Source organism: Atractosteus spatula, chromosome 1 (assembly GCF_055471065.1).
Source record: "Atractosteus spatula isolate fAtrSpa1 chromosome 1, fAtrSpa1.hap1, whole genome shotgun sequence".
NCBI lineage: Eukaryota > Metazoa > Chordata > Actinopteri > Semionotiformes > Lepisosteidae > Atractosteus > Atractosteus spatula.
Window position 1 is genome coordinate 61,367,253 of NC_142706.1, and position 20,209 is coordinate 61,387,461.

The window sequence follows — 20,209 nt, forward strand, 5'->3', positions numbered from 1 at the left end:
CAGGATTAGCTAAATGATGGGGTCTCATTCTGTGAGAGCTAAAAATTCAGAGACAAAGATACTCATGTTTCAAATGAGCGAGTAGATGTTAAAGACCCTTAAAAGTCCATGACTCTCTAGCTTACTTCTAAAAATTGTTCCTCTAGTGGAACAAGTAATAGATTTAGTCCATGCTGAAACGTTGTGTTTTCTTTCTTCTCTTTTCAGCATGGAATAAACCTATTACTTGTTCCATTGCAGCCTATGCATGCTGACGCAGCTACCCACCTGAACTTGTTCCTCTAGTGATGTGTACCCAGAGAAAACAGGCTCGTTGGCCTGCAGTTAATAGGCTGTTCTTATGGATGGTTACTATGTTCTAAATGGCTCAATACTATGGGTGCTGGAACCACACTCCAGGACAACCCTGGTTCAGACTCAGGACCCACAGAGCATGGCAGAGCACTACCAAGGAGGGGTGGGCATTGGTTGGCAGGGATCTTCTGGGCTTCCTAGCAAGATGGTTTCCCAAAGCCTGTGACTTGCCAGGTGCCAACGAGCTCGCGGTGACATCATCAAGTGATGGCATCCAGGAGCGGTGATGTCATCGGTGACCCCCCCTCCGCCAGCTCTTTCTCCCTCACTGTCGGGTCCTGCGGGTGCCCCCTCGCCCGGGCCCTGCAGGGACGACAGCCGCAATCCCAGTCTTGAGCACCTGAGCGCCGCGGGTCGGGGTGGTAAATGGCAGCAAAGGAAATGCTGGTAGCAGCGGCGCTGTGGCAGAGGGTGGCACAGCGTCATGGCCGGGGGGCTGTGGCACGGCTGTAGGATCGTTTCCAGCAGGAGTGTCTCTGCTCCGACCGTCCTGCCCACTTCACCGCATGAGAGGTGGGTGTAGTGTGAAGACGTGGGGCTGGCGTGACCTGCTACAATCTCACAGCTCTTGGTGAACCAGTGTCATCCGCACCCCTGGGTGTCAGCTCATCACCCTCCTGTCCCGCTGTCCCTGCCTCTCTCCACAGGCTTTATCATCTCGGGCCTGAGACACCCAGCACAAAAAAAACCCCAAGAAAATACAGGAGAGTGGATCCACGGTCTTACACTGCTTAAGGCAGATGCAACAGCTCTGTCAGGTGGACATCACCCAGGCTGAGTCTAACCCGTCTACCCTTCCTGAACCCCATCCCTTCACAGCCCGGCATGCAGAGAGGGCAGCGGGCCAGCGAGGCTCTGCCGCAAGTCACGTCAGCCGCACGGGCGACGCCGGCCAGGAACTCTAGGCGACGTGGTTTATGGATCGGTGATTTCATCTCACTTATCTCCGATTCCTCCTCCCTGCAGTCACTCGCTGCGCCGGGCTGCACGCCGCCGCTCTCGGCGGGCGACCTTTGTGCTCATTACCCCTGGGGGAATTGTCACTTTTCCCAGAGTCACAGGTACGCATTGCATCATGTTTGCGACACACGTGCTGCCTGCCTGCCCTCTCTTTCCAAAACCAACTCTTTGGAAAGAAAGTGGAAAAAAAAGCGAAGGGCAAGCGATGCAAACAGAAGTACTTTTGTACTTTGAATTCCAACATGTAACCCAGGTCTGATTGACGGGCCAGTCTGAATCATCCCCGTGCCAGAGCCGGGGGGATCGCATCTTCCCTCACAGGAGGGTACAGTAGACAGTCTTATGACCTCGCCTCCGCTCTTACTTATATATATAAGTCAAGTGGCGGCTGCTCTGAGATGGTCATTGGTGCGCTCCTCGAACGTGTCACAACCTTTGGTGTGGATTACCCCAGATCCTTCACGCCCCGGGCACACAAGACGCGACTGCAGGTGTGGAGGAACTCAGCTGGTCGGACAAGCGCCCTGGACCCAGAGACTCGCGTCGGCTCTCAGCTCGAGTTCGGTTTTGACTCCGTGGTCTCGGCTTGGTCTCAGTCCGCTTTCGGTCGCACCGCTGGGGCCGTGAATGAAAACGGAACCACGCCGTCGGCTCGAATCCATGCTGCCCAAGTTGTCCCTAGTGATGCTGCTACCACCCCGCGCAGAGCTCCACGCTTACAAGGTCGGCAACAGCAAAATGCAGTCCTGGTGCCTGTCCGCTCTCCTCCTGCTGGCGCTGGCGGTGCTGGAGGGGCTGGCCGCCGCCTCGTCCCCCGGGCAGCACGGCGCCGACGAGCCCCGCTGCCCGTCCTGCGGCATGCCAGCCCTGGACAAGGGCTCCGAGGAGCAGCTGCTGACAGAGATCGCCAAGCAGCAGATCCTCAGCAAGCTGCACCTGAAGGAGCGACCCAACATCACTCACGCGGTGCCCCGCGCGGCGCTGGTCACGGCGCTCCGGAAGCTGCACGCGGGCAGAGTGAGGCAGGATGGCACGCTGGAGCTGGGCAACACTCCGGAGAGCGCGCAGACGAGAGACCCGGCGTACGAGATCGTTAGTTTTGCAGACACGGGTGAGTTACAGAGTTTATTGCAATACTTGAAAAAAAAAGCATTAGTCATTTAGTCGTTCTGATACGAGACTTCTACAACGGGGACTGTTTGTTATGAGTTGAATGTACGGTATATACATATTTGACCAGACAATCAAACAAGCAAGACTTTAGCATGTATTCCATTACGTTAAGGAAACGTCTGACCAAGCCTTTTCCGGTCGACGCATCCGAAGTCTTCAGAGCCAGGAAAGGCAAACAGATCCGTTTTTTATTCCTTTATTTTACCATGTTAAGTCGAGCGAGAAAAAAGCGTTCGTTATTTACAAGCCTGGAAACCCATTCATACAGAGGCGCACTCTGAGATAAAAGCCCTTCTTGTTGAAGGGCGTGTAACAGCGGCTCCCCATGCCGGGTTTGAACCCGCAACCCTCGGTTGTCACATGAGATTCGAATCGCAGGCAGACAAAATAAAGTAACCGTCGACACCGCGTTTTACAATCCATCGCAGTGAAGGGAAACTATATTTTGAGGCCTGCCCGCTAAACGTCGCTAAACACTCTCCCCTTCACTAGAATACCTGCATTCTAAATTCAACGATTCAACTCAATTCACTGAACCGTAAGTTCAGTGACCCTCCATTGTCGGAGACGTTTCGACGGACATCATCTCCGATTTGTGAGACTAAAAAATGAAATATATTTCTATGAGATCGTTTATGAATGTTTTTCCCCGAATGTTAATGAATGTCAGCAGCGCAGTGTGTTTAAAATCTTTCTTAGAGTAAATTAAACAAGGGCGCCAATGTTTATAGCAAACTTTAACTTCATTATATCACATAATTGCAGTTTACGGAGCCGTATCTTTTATAGGGTGGATTATTAGTAAGTATTGACTTAAATGCAGTCTTAACGGTGTGTAATATTCTACAGCGTGCACAATTTTCGAAATGTCACATTTGTGTCTAATACCGTTGTCCTCTGTCAGGCCGATAATGTTAATAGATCATTTTGTTTGCTAAGATAACATTAGTGACAAGCCATCAATCGTAAAGCGTGAAACAAATGATGATTTGGGGGGCAATTAAGCCCAGGAACAGGGATAATTAATTTGAAAAAGTATCCCGGTGACTGGGATCACCGAGTCTCAGGACAAGGCTGCAATTAACTACAACGTACGTTTTTTTGGAACCGACACTTAACTTCTGTTAATTTCATGCTTGACTTTGAGTGCCAGGATTGGTCATTCTCCGTGGCCCTTCGGTAATCGGACGTCCCTGCTGGGTCGAGAGCAGTCTTGGGCTCTCGGTCCTTCCTCGCACCCTAAGCCTCTTGGGCAGCGCGACCCTGTTCACGACAGGACACCTTCCTGTAAGCGAGTGGATACCGGTGGCAGAAAAGTCTTTAATGCGTCTCGGATGTCAGGACACACCCACACACAAAAGTTTCGTCAGGAGGAATCCCACACGGCAGTACTGCGGGTTTTCTGCGCGCTTTGTTGCTCCACGGCTCCTGCAGGATGTGGAGCCCCACGACACGGTTCGAAGCAGTGGAATTAATTTAAAAAAAACTAAACGAATGAGTCCAGTACCTTTCTTGAATTGCCTCAACTTTAACAGCTGTTCGGAAACATTAGCCACCTACCGAACAGCCGTGAGTCGTTATGGTTTTCCGAGTTCCTTGTCGCTGTCCCTTTTATTGGCGAATTTAATACAGACGCTCATTAAAGTCTTCAGAGCCAGGAAAGGTTCTGCCAGGAAAAGCTTAAATTTAAGGCTGTCAGCTGACGAGTATATCTCTCGTACGGTAATAAAAGTGCACGGTTTCAACAGAAATTGTATTTCTTTTAATGCGATCATGTCGACCTGGTGTTATTAATGGTTTAATTAACCGTCCCCTGTCGTTACTAGGTTAAGCCTTGATGTATAGCAGTTTTTTTTCCAGGCTGCAGCCGGCCTGGGTTCCGGAAGGTCTGCTTACTGTACCGTACTGTAATAAATGATAAACACATAAACATGCGGAAGCGCATAAACGCGATGACCTTTTACACACTGGACGGTGTGCTTGCGCGCAGATCGAAGCAGTCAGTCCGACCGAAGAGTCGGCTTCGTCAGTGACGATCTACCGACAAAAAACATTCAAAAACCGTTATCAGGCTCTTTCTTGATACGACCGGTTGTGTTCTCTTTCGCTTTGTATTATTTCAAACTACTTCTTCTAATCTCCTACTACCGATACATATTGTTTTCTCAATGCCGTGAAAAGCGACGGTCGGGGAAACTCATACACCGCCATCCGAATCACAAGGCTTATGTGTAAAAGCCATTACCAGCTGCAAGTTCCTCACCGTTTTTTATCTCAACGAAGTTGCAGATTTTTATTTTGAAAGAAACTTTAAGGGGTCAGTTTTGGCACTACTGAGGACTTTCTGTTCTTTAAGCTTTTAAGAGTGTGTGTCCCTTTGTGAGGGACCACACGGCTGACATTGTAATCGTGTGAAAACTGCAACACAACACAGATGTCGTACTGCTGGGGGCGGAGCAGTGAGCATTGCCGCCTGGCAGCAGTTCCTGGGGTGCTGTCTGTGTGGAGTCTGTATGTTCTTCTAACATTCACCCGGGTCTCCTCCAGGTGCTCTGGTTTCTGGTAGGTTGACTGGCATCTGGGAATGCGGCCCCTGGCGCGACCGCGTCTGTGTTCGTGCCTGTGTGTGCCCTGCAATTGGCTGGCGTGCTGTCCAGGGTGTACCCCGCTTTGTGCCCACTGTACCCACTGATCGCCGGGATGGGCCCCGGGCCCCGGCCGGGGTGAAGCGGTTGGAAAACGGATGGAGGGATGCGAGGCCGGCGTGCTTTCGAGAAATCGAGGTCAATAACCCGCCTGACGGCTCTTCTCTCCCTCCCCTCTGACCTTAGACCACGCGGACAGCGCGGCCGGGCGCGGCGGGCTGGCCTTCCAGTTCTCCAAGGAGCGCGGCCAGAGCCTGCAGGTCCTGCAGTCCACGCTGTGGCTGTACGTGCGCTCGGCGGAGGCGCCGCGGGGGAAGGTGACGGCGCAGGTCTACGCGGCGGGGCCCGCCGGCGCCAACCGCACGCTGCTGAGCCAGAAGCAGTTCGAGGTGAAGTGGGGCAGCTGGCACACCTTCACCGTCACGCGCGGCGCGCAGGCCTTCTTCGACAGCGGCGACAAGCGGCTGAGGCTGGAGCTGGTGTGCCAGGGGTGCCAGGAGCTGGCGGTGCTGGGCAGCCCGGGCAACTCCTCCCACCAGCCCTTCCTGGTGGCGCAGGTGAGGCTCCGGGACGAGAGCCACGCCATCCGCAGGCGCTCCCTGAGCTGCGGCAGCAACGTCAGCCTGTGCTGCAAGAAGGACTTCTACATCAAGTTCCGCGACATCCAGTGGCAGGACTGGATCATCGCGCCCGAGGGCTACCACATGAACTACTGCATGGGGCAGTGCCCGCAGCACCTGGCGGGGGCGCCGGGCATCGCCTCCTCGTTCCACGCCACCGTGTTCAACCAGCTCAAGGCCAACGGGATCCACACGGCCATCAACTCCTGCTGCGTGCCCATCCAGCGCCGCCCGCTCTCCATCGTCTACTTCGACTCCACGCACAGCATCGTCAAGACGGACATCCCCGACATGATCGTGGAGTCCTGCGGCTGCACATAGTGGCCCCGTCTCATCCAGCAGGCGGACGAGGCCAGAGAGCGGGCAAACGCAACCGTGGGGCTCCACCCTCCCCCTCGAACCTTCAGCCTCCCCCATTCCCACAGCTAGCCGAGCGTCCAGCGCTGTGTCCCCTTCATCTTCAGGCACCTCCAGCCCGGATGCCTGTGGGACGCTGGACAAGCCAGAGGGAATTCCAGGCGGGGCTCTTTGCAGAGGCTTTGAAACTTTGTCTTTCTTCTTTTTTTAAAAAAACGACATGCATGGTAAAAAGCCATGCAAAGACTGATGTTCTTTCATCATGTCTTTGCAACGTCTTGCTTAAGGGCTCGTTACATCTAGAACTTTTATATTTCTCTGTGGCCGAGGTGCGGTTTTCAGCTCACGGAAAGGAAGAGAGACAGTAAATCGTACCCCGGGGGTGTAAAGGTGGTGGGGCTCATTCAGGGGCACCCAGATTTGGAGGTACGCAAGACTTTGGGACTTGGTTGCTCATTAAAACATTATTGGCTGGAAACATAAAGGCAGGTTCCCACAGAGAGAATAAAGCCAGTGCAGGCACTGCAGAGGGCTGTGGTGACAAGACCGGGCTCACAGAGGCAAGCTGTTGCTTTCTCCCTGTGTCTTTCAGCTCCGTACATCATACAGCATACATGAGCATACATGTTTTGTAGATGTGAGAGGGAAGACTGAAAGCAGGCATGGCTTATTTTACAGAGCAATCGTGTTACATGTCAGAAGCAAGGAAAAAGGGTAGCTTTGAGTTCCGAGAGAACTAGGGTCAGAAAGAAAGAAACTGTGATTCAGAAAATTACAAAGCTTTGAAAATTTACAATTCGAAAGTGGGGGGGGGGGGGGATACTGGAATCAAACGGACCTTTCAATGAGGGATGTTGCAAGTCTCTCAGCTATGGAGACGCAGTTTTTGAAAGGGACAAGTGAGCATTTCAAACCTTTGCCACATTGGTAGCAAAGGGGTCTTATCTACATGCTCTATTGCCCTGCTTGTCCCACATGCTCTCCAAGGTGAGCCAGTGACTGGTAGCTTTATCTAGGAAGGTGCTTACGTGTTCACATATCAGGAGCTCTCTGTGTCGCGCCGGTGACACAGCTGATGTGCTGTCCTTGTGAAGCTTGGCCTTACCAGAAGTCAAAAGTCATGACGTGCCAATGGAGAAACGAACCTGAAACCAGGCGTACAGCGAGGTAGGAGCTAGGAGAGTGGGAAGGTGGCAATGGGTCCAGACCGAACCAAAGCCCAATGTGCCTTCTTCCCCATTTTGAGTAATAGGTCATGCAGGCGTGAAAGCCAGATATCCAGGTAGCCTGAGACTGTATTGAAACAGGACAGGATTGACCAACTTCAACAGGTTCCAATATCGTCTCACGTTATGTGCTCTATCCAAAAAGAAAGAAAGACCTGGAGGAAAATTCTGAGATGTTTGCTCCTAGTCTGGGATAACTCCTTTCAGTCAGTATTTCAGCACCGAAAAAACAGCTTTGCATGGTCTAATGAAAAAGACTTTCTCATGCAATTTAAATGCATGAAAAGCCATTATTGATTCTTTAGTCAAAACGTGGGTGAATGTTACTCTTGATGACATATACTCTAGTTTGAGGGCAAAATAATGAGGAGAGTGGTGCCAGATTTGTGCAACATTTAATCAGACACCTTTCCTCTCCACAGAGCAAGGGTGCACTTCTGTCACGTGCCAAACATGTCCCCACCCTCCCAGGTGGGGTGAGGGGGATAAGATCATGAAGAGACTTTCATAAGTAATCTCTCAAGATCACGTCAGGCTGGCTCCTGTAGGACAGAGATAGGCAGAAGCTTTCATTTACCGAGAGCCCTCTTGCAGTGACAAAAAGAAGCCATCCTGAAAGTAGTTCAGGTATCTTCCAGTTTTTCCTTCTAAGTTTCTTTTCTCCTTCCTTCGGAGGTGTTAGCGGGACGAATAGGGAGCACTCCCCCTGCTGTGTGTGTGGGTCCTCTTGATGTGTGGTGCATGGTGAGCGGACTGGTGCACTCTGGCTGCCATCACATCATCTAGGTGGGGCTACACATTGGTGGTGGTGGAAGGGAGTCCCAAATGGCAGTAAAGGACTAGACCATTTCCAAAAGACTGTCCCTCATCGAACACATTCAAAGCGTCTCCCAATTGGTCATCCAGTGAGAAAGTCTTTTTGTTCCTCGATGACTGCCAGTAAGCCAAAACAAGGGATCTGAGTGAGGTCACAAGTGACAGAGAGCCGCTTCAATGGCAAAGCTGGTCGGAGGAGGTTAGTAATCCCAGCAAGTAGTGATGGATCACTAGTGCATCAGCCTCCATGTTTTTTTGTGTTTTGTTCTGTAGTGTTTTGGCACAACCAACAGTGCAAGATTAGAAATTAAGCATCAGGGTGTACAAACAATCCCCAAGGCCAGTATAGATTTTTGAAAAATTATTCTAATACTCACTGCACTGTATTTACACATCTCCTTAGTTAGGCAACAGGGCTCACCGGTATGAACTCAGTGGTATTACTCAACAGCGTGTGTAAACATTTGGCTATTGCCACAGCCTCAGGAAATGTGAAGGTCCTGGAGGATGACAGTCAATAGGTGCTTGGTAGAAGCACGTCTGTATCTGCCATGAGGGGAACTTTTGGGGTAATATCAGCCATTGTGGTCTTCTACGGCAGATGGGGAGCACACATCTCATTTAGGCAGGTTCCATTTCAGCACCGCCGTACAGCAGTAAGGAGACCTCATTATCACATGCTGAAAGCCTATTTAAAAGAGATGCTGTGTTTTTTTTACCTCTTTCACAGTTTTCTTGATCTGTTCTGCTGGAAATCCTTTTGATCTGAAGACATAAAGCAACATTTTAAAAGCGGGTGATGGTTTTTAAAATGCTGCTCTAAACCTTGAAAGCAAAACAGGGCAACTGACTATGGGAGAGCCATCTGTAAACTTGAGTGATTTCTCCAGGGCACCTCATGCTGCATAAAAGCCAAAAGTCGATATTTTGCTGCTGGAATGAGAAAAAGCGAAACGTTTCCAAGCCGTGCGGTGTTGTGCGGTGAATTCTCCTGTGCATCTGCAGCAACAGGGTTTTCAGAAACAAAACAGGTACATTGCAAAAGTCCTACATTGAAGTGAGGGACTAGTGATGTGCGGGATGTTTGTGATTCAAAATAATAAAGACAGACTTAGGGAAATGTCTGCACCTAAAGAAGCATGGAGCCATTGCCTCATATAAACAGATTTCAACAAGCAATCTTATTTATTTTAACTTTCAAAAGATAAGTGACATGGAAAATTGGGTTTTAACCCCAGGACAAGGTCAGTGGATAGAATAACACACCGCTGCCCTCTTTGATGTGTATAAATCTTGGTGACGGAGTAACAAAGGGGAATGTTGTGTATGTGTGTTAGCGGGACTGTGAAGTTACCAAGAATCAAAGCTTTAGAGACTGAAAGGCTCCAACGGCACCTCCTACTGGAGTGCCTCTTTAAAAAATAGCAAGCACTTCCTGTTAACTTGCACCTTTTTGCATGTTCTGTGTTTTTTTCTGTGTGTTTCGGTTTGTTTTTTAAGCACTTCCTGACCTAGGTGTAGAGAAGCAAGAGAGGCAGTCCATTGGGGTTTTGTCCGTTGAAAGTCTTTCAGTCTCCATTTCAGAGCCAGGCTGACCTTTGCCAAAAACTGTTTGCCCTGCTGGCAATCTGAATCTGCTAGTTTAGGTCTCATAGTCAGAATGTAGCCATAATAAATGATTATCCCCCATCTGGCCAGCTCACAAGCTTACAAAGACAGGCAGGAAATTAAGATTTGAAGGGTCAAGTGTTCTTTCCTCACAATGTATCGACCCAGTCTAAGACAGTAAAACTTGTTACTGACGTAGAGAGGACACATTTCATTTCCTTTCAGAACAGTGCTGAATCGACAATTTTTGCCCATTGAGTCCATGCTTAAGTGTGAAATAAGCAGTTCTTTTTCACGTACTGCCTATTACTCTCTCACACAGCTTGCTAGAAATTCATGAATAGTTTTTTAACAGCCAGGGTTTTCAAGGACAAGCCAAAAATGAATGCAAGCGCACTTTATTTATCAGTATTGTTTTTGTCAATAAAGAGAAACAGCCACCCCGAGTCGTGCCATACCGCAACCAGGTACAGCCGATTAAAAATTGTTAGTAGTGTTCATCAATCTGCTATCAAATATTTCTATTCTGAAAAGAACTGTTTAGAATGTGCATCTTCCTGGAATAGGAGTATGCAGAGGGCTCTAACTGCGCAGAAGGACCAAACTTCTGGACCTCCACCACAAAGTGTAGCGTGGAGACCTCGTCTTCGGAGCAGTTCTCACCTCTGCTGTTGTAAAGTTCTCTTTGTGTTCCTAACAAAGAAGGCAGGCAGTACTGGTATAGCCAGACTTGGACATGAATTCATTCATGCTAAAGTACAAACTGGATGTTTTCCAATTGAAGTACAATGAAAAAATCTGCCAACCGTGCTTCTTAAGGGGCTGTCTCAGAGCAAGAGCTATAAATACAAAAAAATGTGCAGGAGATTTTTGCAATACTCGTTGTGGGAACCTGAATTGTTTGTAGATTTACAATTCAGTTTGCCCTCTGCGTAAACTGTGGGCAAGCTTCCAGTCCAACACATCTACCAATCCACAGTGGGTGGTTTGTCCACAGGGGACATAGGACTTTTTCAGATATGCTTTACAATAGCAGTATTTTACTGTGTTTTTGTGTTAGTATGAGGGGGAAACATTTTTATTTACTAAAAAAATTTAAGAATGCCACTATCCTTTTGGTCAAGTATGTATTTTTTGTGTATTCTCAAGAGGTTTCAGTAATTTATGGCTATTTTCTTCTTCAAAACAAAGAGATCTAATAATTTGATGGAAGACCATATTCTCGTATTTTTATGAAGAATTTGCAACCCTTGGTTCTTTCTGACCTGCTTTGAATTTTATAACTGCAAAAGACTTACGTACTGTACATCATAATTATATTGTAAAATTTTATTTTTAACAAATAAATATTTTTGACTGTAATGTATTTGTTCTCTTTTATAAGGGAAAAAAATTAACAAAATTCATCTGGATTTTCCCACAGTAAAGATTTAGAGACACCAAGACAAATTACGAAAAACAGAAGTGTGTTTACAGCAGCCCACGCACAAGAATGATTTGTAATGCGTCTAACAGGATGGGCAACATAGTATTTAATCCATGTATTCAGATATATATTTCTTCCAGAACATAATGAATTCAAGATGTTTAGCTCAGCTCTTGGGCTTCTGAATTTCCTAGACGGTGGTGTGGTATAGCTTTTCTTTTTCCTTGACATGCCTCAGGTTCTGAAAGCATATGTGACCAATATCAAAGTCGGCAAAAATATTCGTCTGTTGCAGCAGTGACACTGGGAAAACCCCTGACCCTCACCTGAACTCTAGGGGTAAATCTATATGGTTATCACCGTGGGTCAAACACTGAGCTCTCTTTATTGATCAAACAGTGAAAGTACTTAGTCATGCAGGCATGGGTGACAGTGCACTTACTCCACGTAAGCACGTACTTTCATTACAGCAATGTAGCACGTCTGTATCCCCTCTCGCGCTGTTCATACAGACAAATAATCCGCCTTGACCTCCTGCTCTAATGAGTTGGCAGTAAGCCAGGCCCAGCAGGAGAACGTCAAACAGCAGCCGGGCAGCTTCGACACCGCTCTTAAAGACGAACACTTCTGTGCCACACTGCACTTTACTTGCCAGGATCATCCTTTGCACAAAAACAAAAGTGTGCTATGGTTTTGGTTGTCCAATAAATAAAGACTTCTTTCACGTCGCATAAGGTGTTGGGAGTCCTGGCTGAAAGCTGTACATTAACACTGAGCCACAGAACGCCAATGGAGTTTCAAATAGGTGTCCAGTTACAAATCCAGCAGTTGTGTGTTCCCCACACCTGTAAATAGGCCTCCTTACTAAAAGTGAGAATTAAACAAAAACAATGTGGCATCATAGCTTAACAACAGCATGAACACATTGCTGAATATAAACTCAACCCTGCACTTTTAAAAGCCCATCTGCCCATTATCACAAAGCCACTTACTTCTGACAAGGGTCACGGCAACCCAAATGCCTACTGCAGAGGTTCCAGGTGCGAGGCAGGTCTCTACCTTGGATGGGATGCCACTCCACTGCAGGGCGTGCACAGACTCTCACTCACACACACCCAGACACAAACTCAAACACACTCACACACTCACTCACAAGGACAACCTAGAGACATCGATTCACGTAGGCCGGCCTGTTTTTGGAGTGCCTTATCACTGTGCCCACTGTGGGCACACACTGTGCAGACTCCACACGGAGGGCACCCCAGTCTGGAGCTGAACCAGGGCCCCAGGATTTCATTTAGAAAATAAAAGAGATCAGGTGGTCTGGGCACACTTGTAAGCCCATCCCCAGCACATGAGCAACTGAGAACGATATCTTGGAAAGGGGACTGTGTCTTTGGTAAACTTACTAAACTTACAGTACTTAAAGCAGAGCGGTTTAGTTTACTTTCTCCAGATTGAAGGCTTTGGTTATTTCCTGCTATCTAGTGAAGTCAGATATGGTACGATAAGAAGGCATAGCGGACCCCATTCCGTCCATCCATTTTCTAAGCGCTTTACCCAGTACAGGGTCGCGGCGGAGCTGGAGCATATCCCAGCAGGCAACAGGCGCAAGGCAGGGTACACCTTGGATGGGATGCCAGTCCATCACAGGGCAGATACACACAGACACACACTCACACCAGGGCCAGCTCTACCAGAAGCCAATTAATCTGTCTTTGGTCTATGGGAGGAAACTGGAGCACCCAGAGGAAACCCATGTGAACACAGAGAGAGCATGTTTTTGGAGAGACATCACTCCAGGAACTGAACCTGGGTCCCCACCCCTTACAATACAAACCACTGTCCAACCATGTCGCCCAACACCACATTCATGTAGCCAAAATGTTTTTCAAACGTTGGCTTTAAAACTTGGTAAGTGTGGTAAATATAGTAAGTCATTAAAAACTGCTGCCATTTTCAATAATCCATTTGCTTTAGCATTGTACTGTATGAATTCTGCATCCAAAAGATGTTGAAAATACAGTCTACCCTATTGCCTTTTGCTACTGTAGTATAGTGAGTAGACAGAGCAGAACGAGAGAGTAGAAGGCGGGAATATATGGTGTAAGGGCGTGATCTGTGTAGTTAATAAAATAGTTAAAATAATATAAGAACGGCTGTTTAATAAGAAACACAACATTTATGGCGACGAGAGATGAGTGTTTGACGAACTCAAAGCGAGCAGAACACTGCAGATTTTAGTTCTCTTGCTGGTTGAAACGAACTCTTGAATATTCGGACTGTTCGTTTAGCTTACGCCATGGAAGATATGGCCGCCGCGCCGAGACGTTTTGCTTATGCCCAGCTTTCTCCACCACTTCCACTGAACCTCGGAGCTCCGGATTTGTATACGGAATACAAGATATGGATGGAGTCGTACAGATTTTTTGAAATAGCCAGTGGATCTACAGAAGCTCCGGATGCCGTGAGACGGGCTACATTACTGCCCTGTATCGGGGCGCCCGTGCAGCGGATTTTCACCAACCTCCCTGGAGAAAAAGCTACATATGAACAGACTGTAGCTGCCTTAGACGCTTACTTTACACCGCGGAGAAATGTGGTTTTGGAACGGCATAAATTTAGCCAGAGAACTCAGTCTCAGGACGAATCTGTTGATGCTTTTGTGAATGCACTAAGAGGACTGGCTAAATCGTGTGACTTTGGAGTATTGGAAGCTGACATGTTAAGAGATCAACTTGTGGAAAAATGTGCACATAAGAGACTGCGTGATACATTGTTGCAGGAGGAAGGGCTGACTTTAGAAAGAGCTCTTACAGTCGCTAGAATTCATGAAGCAGCTCAAGCCGAGTCAAAAATGCTTTCTGACCACAGTGACAAAGCTAGAGAGAGTCATGTTTACTTCACAAGGAACACTGAACGGGGCGCTCGCTCAAACTTCACAAACAAAAGCCGAGCAGCCGGACGCAGTCAAGCTAGAGATATAGAAGAACAGGGGACGGCTGACATTAAATGTTACAGGTGCGGACTAACAACGCACAAAGCAGATGAATGCGGAGCGCGAACAGCAAAATGTCTACACTGTAAGAAAAAAGGACATTATGCACGAGTGTGTAGAAAGAAAGACGGTTCCCATCAGGAAAAGAAACTTAATACAAATAAGGAAGGGACAAAACTGCGAGCAGTTCAAGAACCAGACTCAGATGAATGTGTTAATTCCATTGACCCTGAAGGTAAAGAAACTGTTCGAATAAATGGCCAAGACATAAAAATGGTGATTGATACAGGAATCAAAGAAACTTCATTGGAGTAGAACTTTTCAAGAAAGTGTTTGCACACAGAACTAAACTTCAGCAGACTAAGAAGAAATTTTATGCCTATGCACAAATTAGTCCACTTCAGTGTGTTGGCTACTTCGAGGCACAGCTGAAATGGCAGAAAAATGTAATAAAGGACAAAGTCTATGTAATTGAAGGAAATGTAGAAGTGTTGTTGGGAAGAAAAGCATGTTTTGATCTGCAGATTCTGAATGTAGGATACACTGTCAATGCGGTTGACCAGTCTTCAGAGAGGTTTAAGCGGTTAGCACAGGAATATGAGTCTCTATTTAAAGGTTTAGGACAGATCAAGGGTTACAGTCACAAGGTTACAGTAGATGAGAAAGTTTCGCCAGTAGCTCAAAGTCTGAGACGAGTACCCTATCCAATGATAGAAGCTGTTAAACAGGAGTTAGATAAAATGTTGGATGATGGAATTATTGAAGACGTGAATGAAGGTGCAGAATGGATCTCAAATATTCTGATAATACCTAAAAAAGACACCAAGGAAGTGAGACTGTGTGTGGATCTGCGAGAAGTGAATAAAGCAGTTATCAGAGAGAGACATCCAGGACCAACGGTTGACAGCATATTGCAAGCAGTGCAAGGAGCCAAAGTTTTTGCAAAGTTAGATGCTCGAAAAGGGTTCTGGCAAGTTGAGTTGGCCCCGGAATCAAGACACCTGACTACCTTCATCACACACAGGGGTTGTTACCGTTTCAGAAGAGTTCCTTTTGGCTTGTCTAGTGCCCCAGAGGCCTATCAGAAGGCTATGGATTAGATGTTGTGTGCAATGCCAGGTGTTGTATGGTATATGGATGATGTTGTAGTACATGCGGAAAATGAAGAACAACTAGAACAGAGGCTCAGGCAAGTATTCCAAAGATTCCAAGACAGAGGCTTAACTTTAAATAAAGATAAGTGTATCTTTGGCCTGAAAGAGATCGAGATACTGGGACATTTGGTCACTGCAGAAGGAATAAAACCAGACCCGAAAAAGGTGCAGCTGTTTGCAGTGCACCGAGACCTGAGAATGTTGCACTTTTGCACTCGTTCTTAGGCACTTGTGGATTTTTGATGAAATTCATTCCTAATTATGCAGATATATCAGAACCCCTTAGAAAACTAATGAGGAAAGGACAGAAGTGGGAATGGACATCAGAAACTGAGAAAGCCTTTGCCGAGTTGAAAAGAGCACTTGTAACTGAACCGTGTCTGGCATACTTCAAACTAGATGCGCCAGCAGTAGTGATCAGTGACGCGAGTCCTGTACGACTTGGAGCAGTATTGCTACAAAGACAAGAAGATGGACAGAACAAGCCAGTGGCATATGCAAGTCGCTCACTTACCCCAACAGAAAGGCATTACTCGCAAATAGAGCGTGAAGCCTTGGGTTGTGTTTGGGCAGTGGAACATTTTAGGACATATTTATGGGGAGGCAAGTTCACACTTCAAACAGATCATAAACCCCTCATTTACATGTTCAATCCCAAAAGGGCAACATTGTTACCACCCAGGATACAAAGACTTGGATTGAGATTACCGCCATATGATTACAAAATTGAACACATAGTAGGGAAAACCAATGTCGCAGACTCATTGTCACGTCTCCCTTTACCAGACACAGAAGACACTGGTTATGTAGACACCTATGTTGATAGAGTGCTTTCAATCAGCACTTATGAACTGCATGCACTGACACTTGAGGAACTTAAACAAGCAACAAACGAAGATGACACATTGAAATTGTTGATGTCCACAGTGGAAAAAGGACAGTGGCCTAATCCAATTCCAGAAGAACTGCAGCCATACCACAGGTGTAGGTTGGAGTTATCTACATATGATGGACTGCTTTTAAGAGGACAGAGGATTGTGTTACCGAAAACAAAAATCAGACAAGCATTGAAAATAGCACATGAGACACATCAGGGTGTGGTTCGTACAAAACAGTATCTGAGAAGCAAATTTTACTGGCCCAACATGGACAGTGATGTTGAAAGACTGGTCAGGAATTGTTCCACTTGTGTGTTGAATCAGCCATTGCAGGAGGATCAGCCTCTCCAACCACTTGAATTACCACCAAGGCCTTGGACAAAACTGGGCATTGACCTGGTAGGTCCTATTCAGAATGAATACATATTGACTGTCATAGACTATTATACCTCTTACCCTGAGGCGGTTGTTGTATCAGACATATCTTCAGCCACAGTTATTAGAGAGCTGATGAACATCTTTGCACGATTTGGTTATCCACTAGAGGAAGTAACAGATAATGGCAGGCAATTCATAGGATAGTTGTTTGAATCATTTCTGACTAACTGTGGAATTAAACACATCCGTGCATCACCTTACTATCCGAGAAGTAATGGCAAAATTGAAAGATTTCACAGATACCTGAAAAAGGCCTTGAGAGCAGCTGTGACAGAAGGAAAAAAATGGAGAGAGGAACTCCCTAAGATTCTGCTGGCTTATAGATCAACACCTCACAGGGCATCTGGAGAAACCCCAGCTAATCATATCTTTGGATGTGATATCCGGACTAAACTACCAAACGTGGAAAAGAAAGAAGAAGAGCCGAGGGACATTCAAAAGACAAAAGATATCCATAGACATCATGAGGAGTACGCACACAAAATGAAATTATGTGCAGACCAGACACATCGAGCAAGGGATCACAACTTCAAGGTCGGTGATGTAGTGTTTGTGGCTGGCCTAGACACCGGTAAATTGGATGCCAAGTTCAAAGACACTCGCTATGTGTTATTGAGAAACACCTCTTGTAACTCTTTTGAGTTAGTGAATGTGGAAGATGGCTCAAAAATAATGAGAAATGTAAAACATCTTCGACACGCTCCTCCATTGGATCTTGATTTTGAATCTGCAGAAACAGAAAATGCTGAGAATACTGGACTTTCTGACGTGCAGGAAGTGCCGAGTCCTCAGACAGTGGAGAGTACATCCGTAGGAGAGCCAGTAACTTTGCCCAGAAGTGAAGTAACAACCAGAAGTGGCAGGGTTATCAGGAAACCGGCTCGTTACAGAGATATTTACAAATATAAGAGTTGCATAGCTCTCCAAATGTTAAATTGCCCTATTTTGTTTGTGTTATCTATGTAGATGTTGCTTAGACTGCTAGAAATGAGGTGATATTTAGAAGTGACTTAAGTAGAAATTGAACTAAAATTTGAGTTGGTACGCATAGAAATAGTTGTAAAAAAAAAGAAAAAAAAGTTGAAGGTGTTGAATAGAAATGGACGGTTTTACATACATTTTGTTGTAATAGTTAATAACCGTTTTCTGTGTGTTGATATAGAATTGTTACAATTGTACGGTATAGTTATGGACTTTAAAAATAACAAAGGAAGGGATGTAGTATAGTGAGTAGACATCGCGAGACAACAGAACGAGAGAGTAGAAGGCGGGAATATATGGTGTAAGGGTGTGATCTGTGTAGTTAATAAAATAGTTAAAATAATATAAAAACGGCTCTCTATTAAGATACACAACAGCTACCTTGCCAGCTGTTAGACCGAAACAGTCAGGCAGGGGCTATTCTCTTCATGAAACAAAATCGATAGTGTCTGAAAGACAAAGGGCATGTTTACTTGAACAAATAGTTTAAGTGCTCTTTATGGACTGTCTGTGTTTGGTGAGCAAACAGCATCTACTGTCTAATTCAACTGTTAATGCAAATGCCTTGATCTGTGGCAAAAGGGAATAAGGGGCACCTAATCCAGCATAAAACTGAACGGCTGAATGAGGGAAAAACTGGATTCTGGTGATGAATGAGGTTATTACAATTATTAATTAGAAGAACAGGCACATGCTTTTCGATTTGTCATTTTAAAAAAATTACACGATAAGGCAGTCTCCTTAAATGTTTTACAAAGGGAAAGGATTTTTATGTTTATAAGGAAACACTTAGGTTAATATTATTTATGAATTACCTGTTTTTTACGTTTCCAAATCCTGTTTATATGTGGACGTCTTAAAACGTTAAGGTTGGCGTTGTTCCGCTATTCACACCTGTTAATACATTAGGGCGACGATTTGGACAACATTCAGTTATCAAATGTGTTTGGTTTTTTTTAACCAAAACTGTTCGGTTGTAGTTCTGCTACTCTGGAAGACAACAATTACCACCGACAGAAAAACGACTGTCATTTAGTTTTAAAGACATATTCAGGGAGAAGAGAGTACGGGGCAGGAAGCAGGCGGAAGTTTTCTTTGACGAGGTAAAAACGAGTGGGTCCCGTGAAACTTTTCAGGGACTCCCCAAAACCGAAGGAAAACTGTTAACCCCCAACTCAGCAGCGTGCAGAATCGACACTTCCTCAAAACCGATCGTGCTTTGTTGTGGTCCATTTCTGTTTTTTAGTATTAGTTTAAATCATATCAAATGTCAGTATTATTATTAACACTATACTGTAATTGTTTAATTGTATTTTATTATTCCTCACTGAGAGTGACAAGATACTTAGACAAGGTCAGGAAAAGAGTTTTTAATAAATTAGTCTAATGACATAGAAAAGCTCAACACGCCAGAACTAAATGTATGCATCCCATAATATTTTGGTTTACTTGAACGAATGGCGCAGGTTTTATTGAGACTGATATTGCCTGGTTTTGAGTGTCGTGTCTTCTTTTACGCATGTTTTCTTTTAAAAAAAAAAGATTTACTGAATATGGTCTTTTTTGCTTCGTGTTTTGAAAAAGGAATGAGCCGCGCTTTTATTTTCCCACCTTGTTTACTTGTCGACCGGTTTATTTACTGAACTCAACCATTAATACGTGAAATTGTAATTATTTTATATATAAAAAATAAAATATTGCTTTTCCCCCCAAAATTCAACGCTTTAACATTAAACAGCGAAACGGGATACGATGTTGAGAGCTACAATTCCAATATTTAAGGTCGTATAAAGTCGGAAAAATACTGAGAAGGTTGGTTTCATTCGTTTTAAACAGGATTTCACTATCAAATTGCAAAAAGGGAACAGAATATGAAATGCAAAATAACTCTCCGAATCAAGACAGTTGTAAAACAATGACACGTCTTACCACTATTTTTATAAGCAGAGTTTGCAAACAAAAGTCCTTAAAACTTCTAGGACTTTTCACTCAGCGCAAACTTATGCAATGTTTTCTAACTACCGTAAGTAAAAGGCTGGTAGAAGCCTTGATGGATTTTTTCGTGTTTTTGAGCTAATGACAGCTGGAACTGTATAAGTGCCAATGTTTTAAAAACCGATTTGTGCATATGTAGTTTATACTGATGGCTAAGAAAAGATTTTTTGCCGAACCCAAATTAATTAGTATTCTTTGAATAAATTGCATGCTTTTTGCAGCATGCTTTAGAAGAGAGAAGAAATTAAAGCATTTAAAAGACAAAAAACAGCTAACAAGATTAGCCAAATGTTACAATTTTGTTAAAATATCCCATTTAGAGGTCATTACGGTGTACAACATATTCCCAAAGGCTAGTTTATTTTTACAAGGACTCGTTTATTAAGGTTTTTCCTTACACCGTTCTTTCCAACAGGATCATTCAATCATTTAAAAAGGATTGCACTCATTGATTCGTTCAACAGTTATTTAAACCTTTTTTTAATTTACTTGGGATTTTATTATCTGCTGTTATCGTCTGTTTTTTCATGTTATATTTTGCATTTGTTCAAGCATTTGTGCTTGAACATTCATTGACCCC

At 45.3% G+C, this 20,209-nt stretch overlaps 1 protein-coding gene across 1 annotated transcript; it reads left to right on the top strand.

Annotated features, from left to right (window-relative positions):
- Positions 1-1,769: 1,769 nt before the first annotated feature.
- LOC148841456 (inhibin beta B chain) lies at positions 1,770-6,172 on the top strand. The gene is made up of 2 exons (XM_088921855.1): positions 1,770-2,425; positions 5,319-6,172. The coding sequence occupies exons 1-2, from the start codon at positions 1,942-1,944 to the stop codon at positions 6,071-6,073; spliced, it is 1,239 nt and encodes a 412-aa protein (XP_088777981.1). The 5' UTR covers positions 1,770-1,941; the 3' UTR covers positions 6,074-6,172.
- Positions 6,173-20,209: the final 14,037 nt, after the last annotated feature.

What these genes read in the sequence shown, in the direction of transcription:
- LOC148841456 (XM_088921855.1), top strand. Translation starts at nt 1,942, where the DNA reads ATGAAAACGGAACCACGCCGTCGGCTCGAATCCATGCTGCCCAAGTTG. An exon ending in CGTTAGTTTTGCAGACACGG is followed by an intron (nt 2,426 to 5,318) that starts GTGAGTTACAGA and finishes CTCTGACCTTAG; the next exon opens with ACCACGCGGACAGCGCGGCC.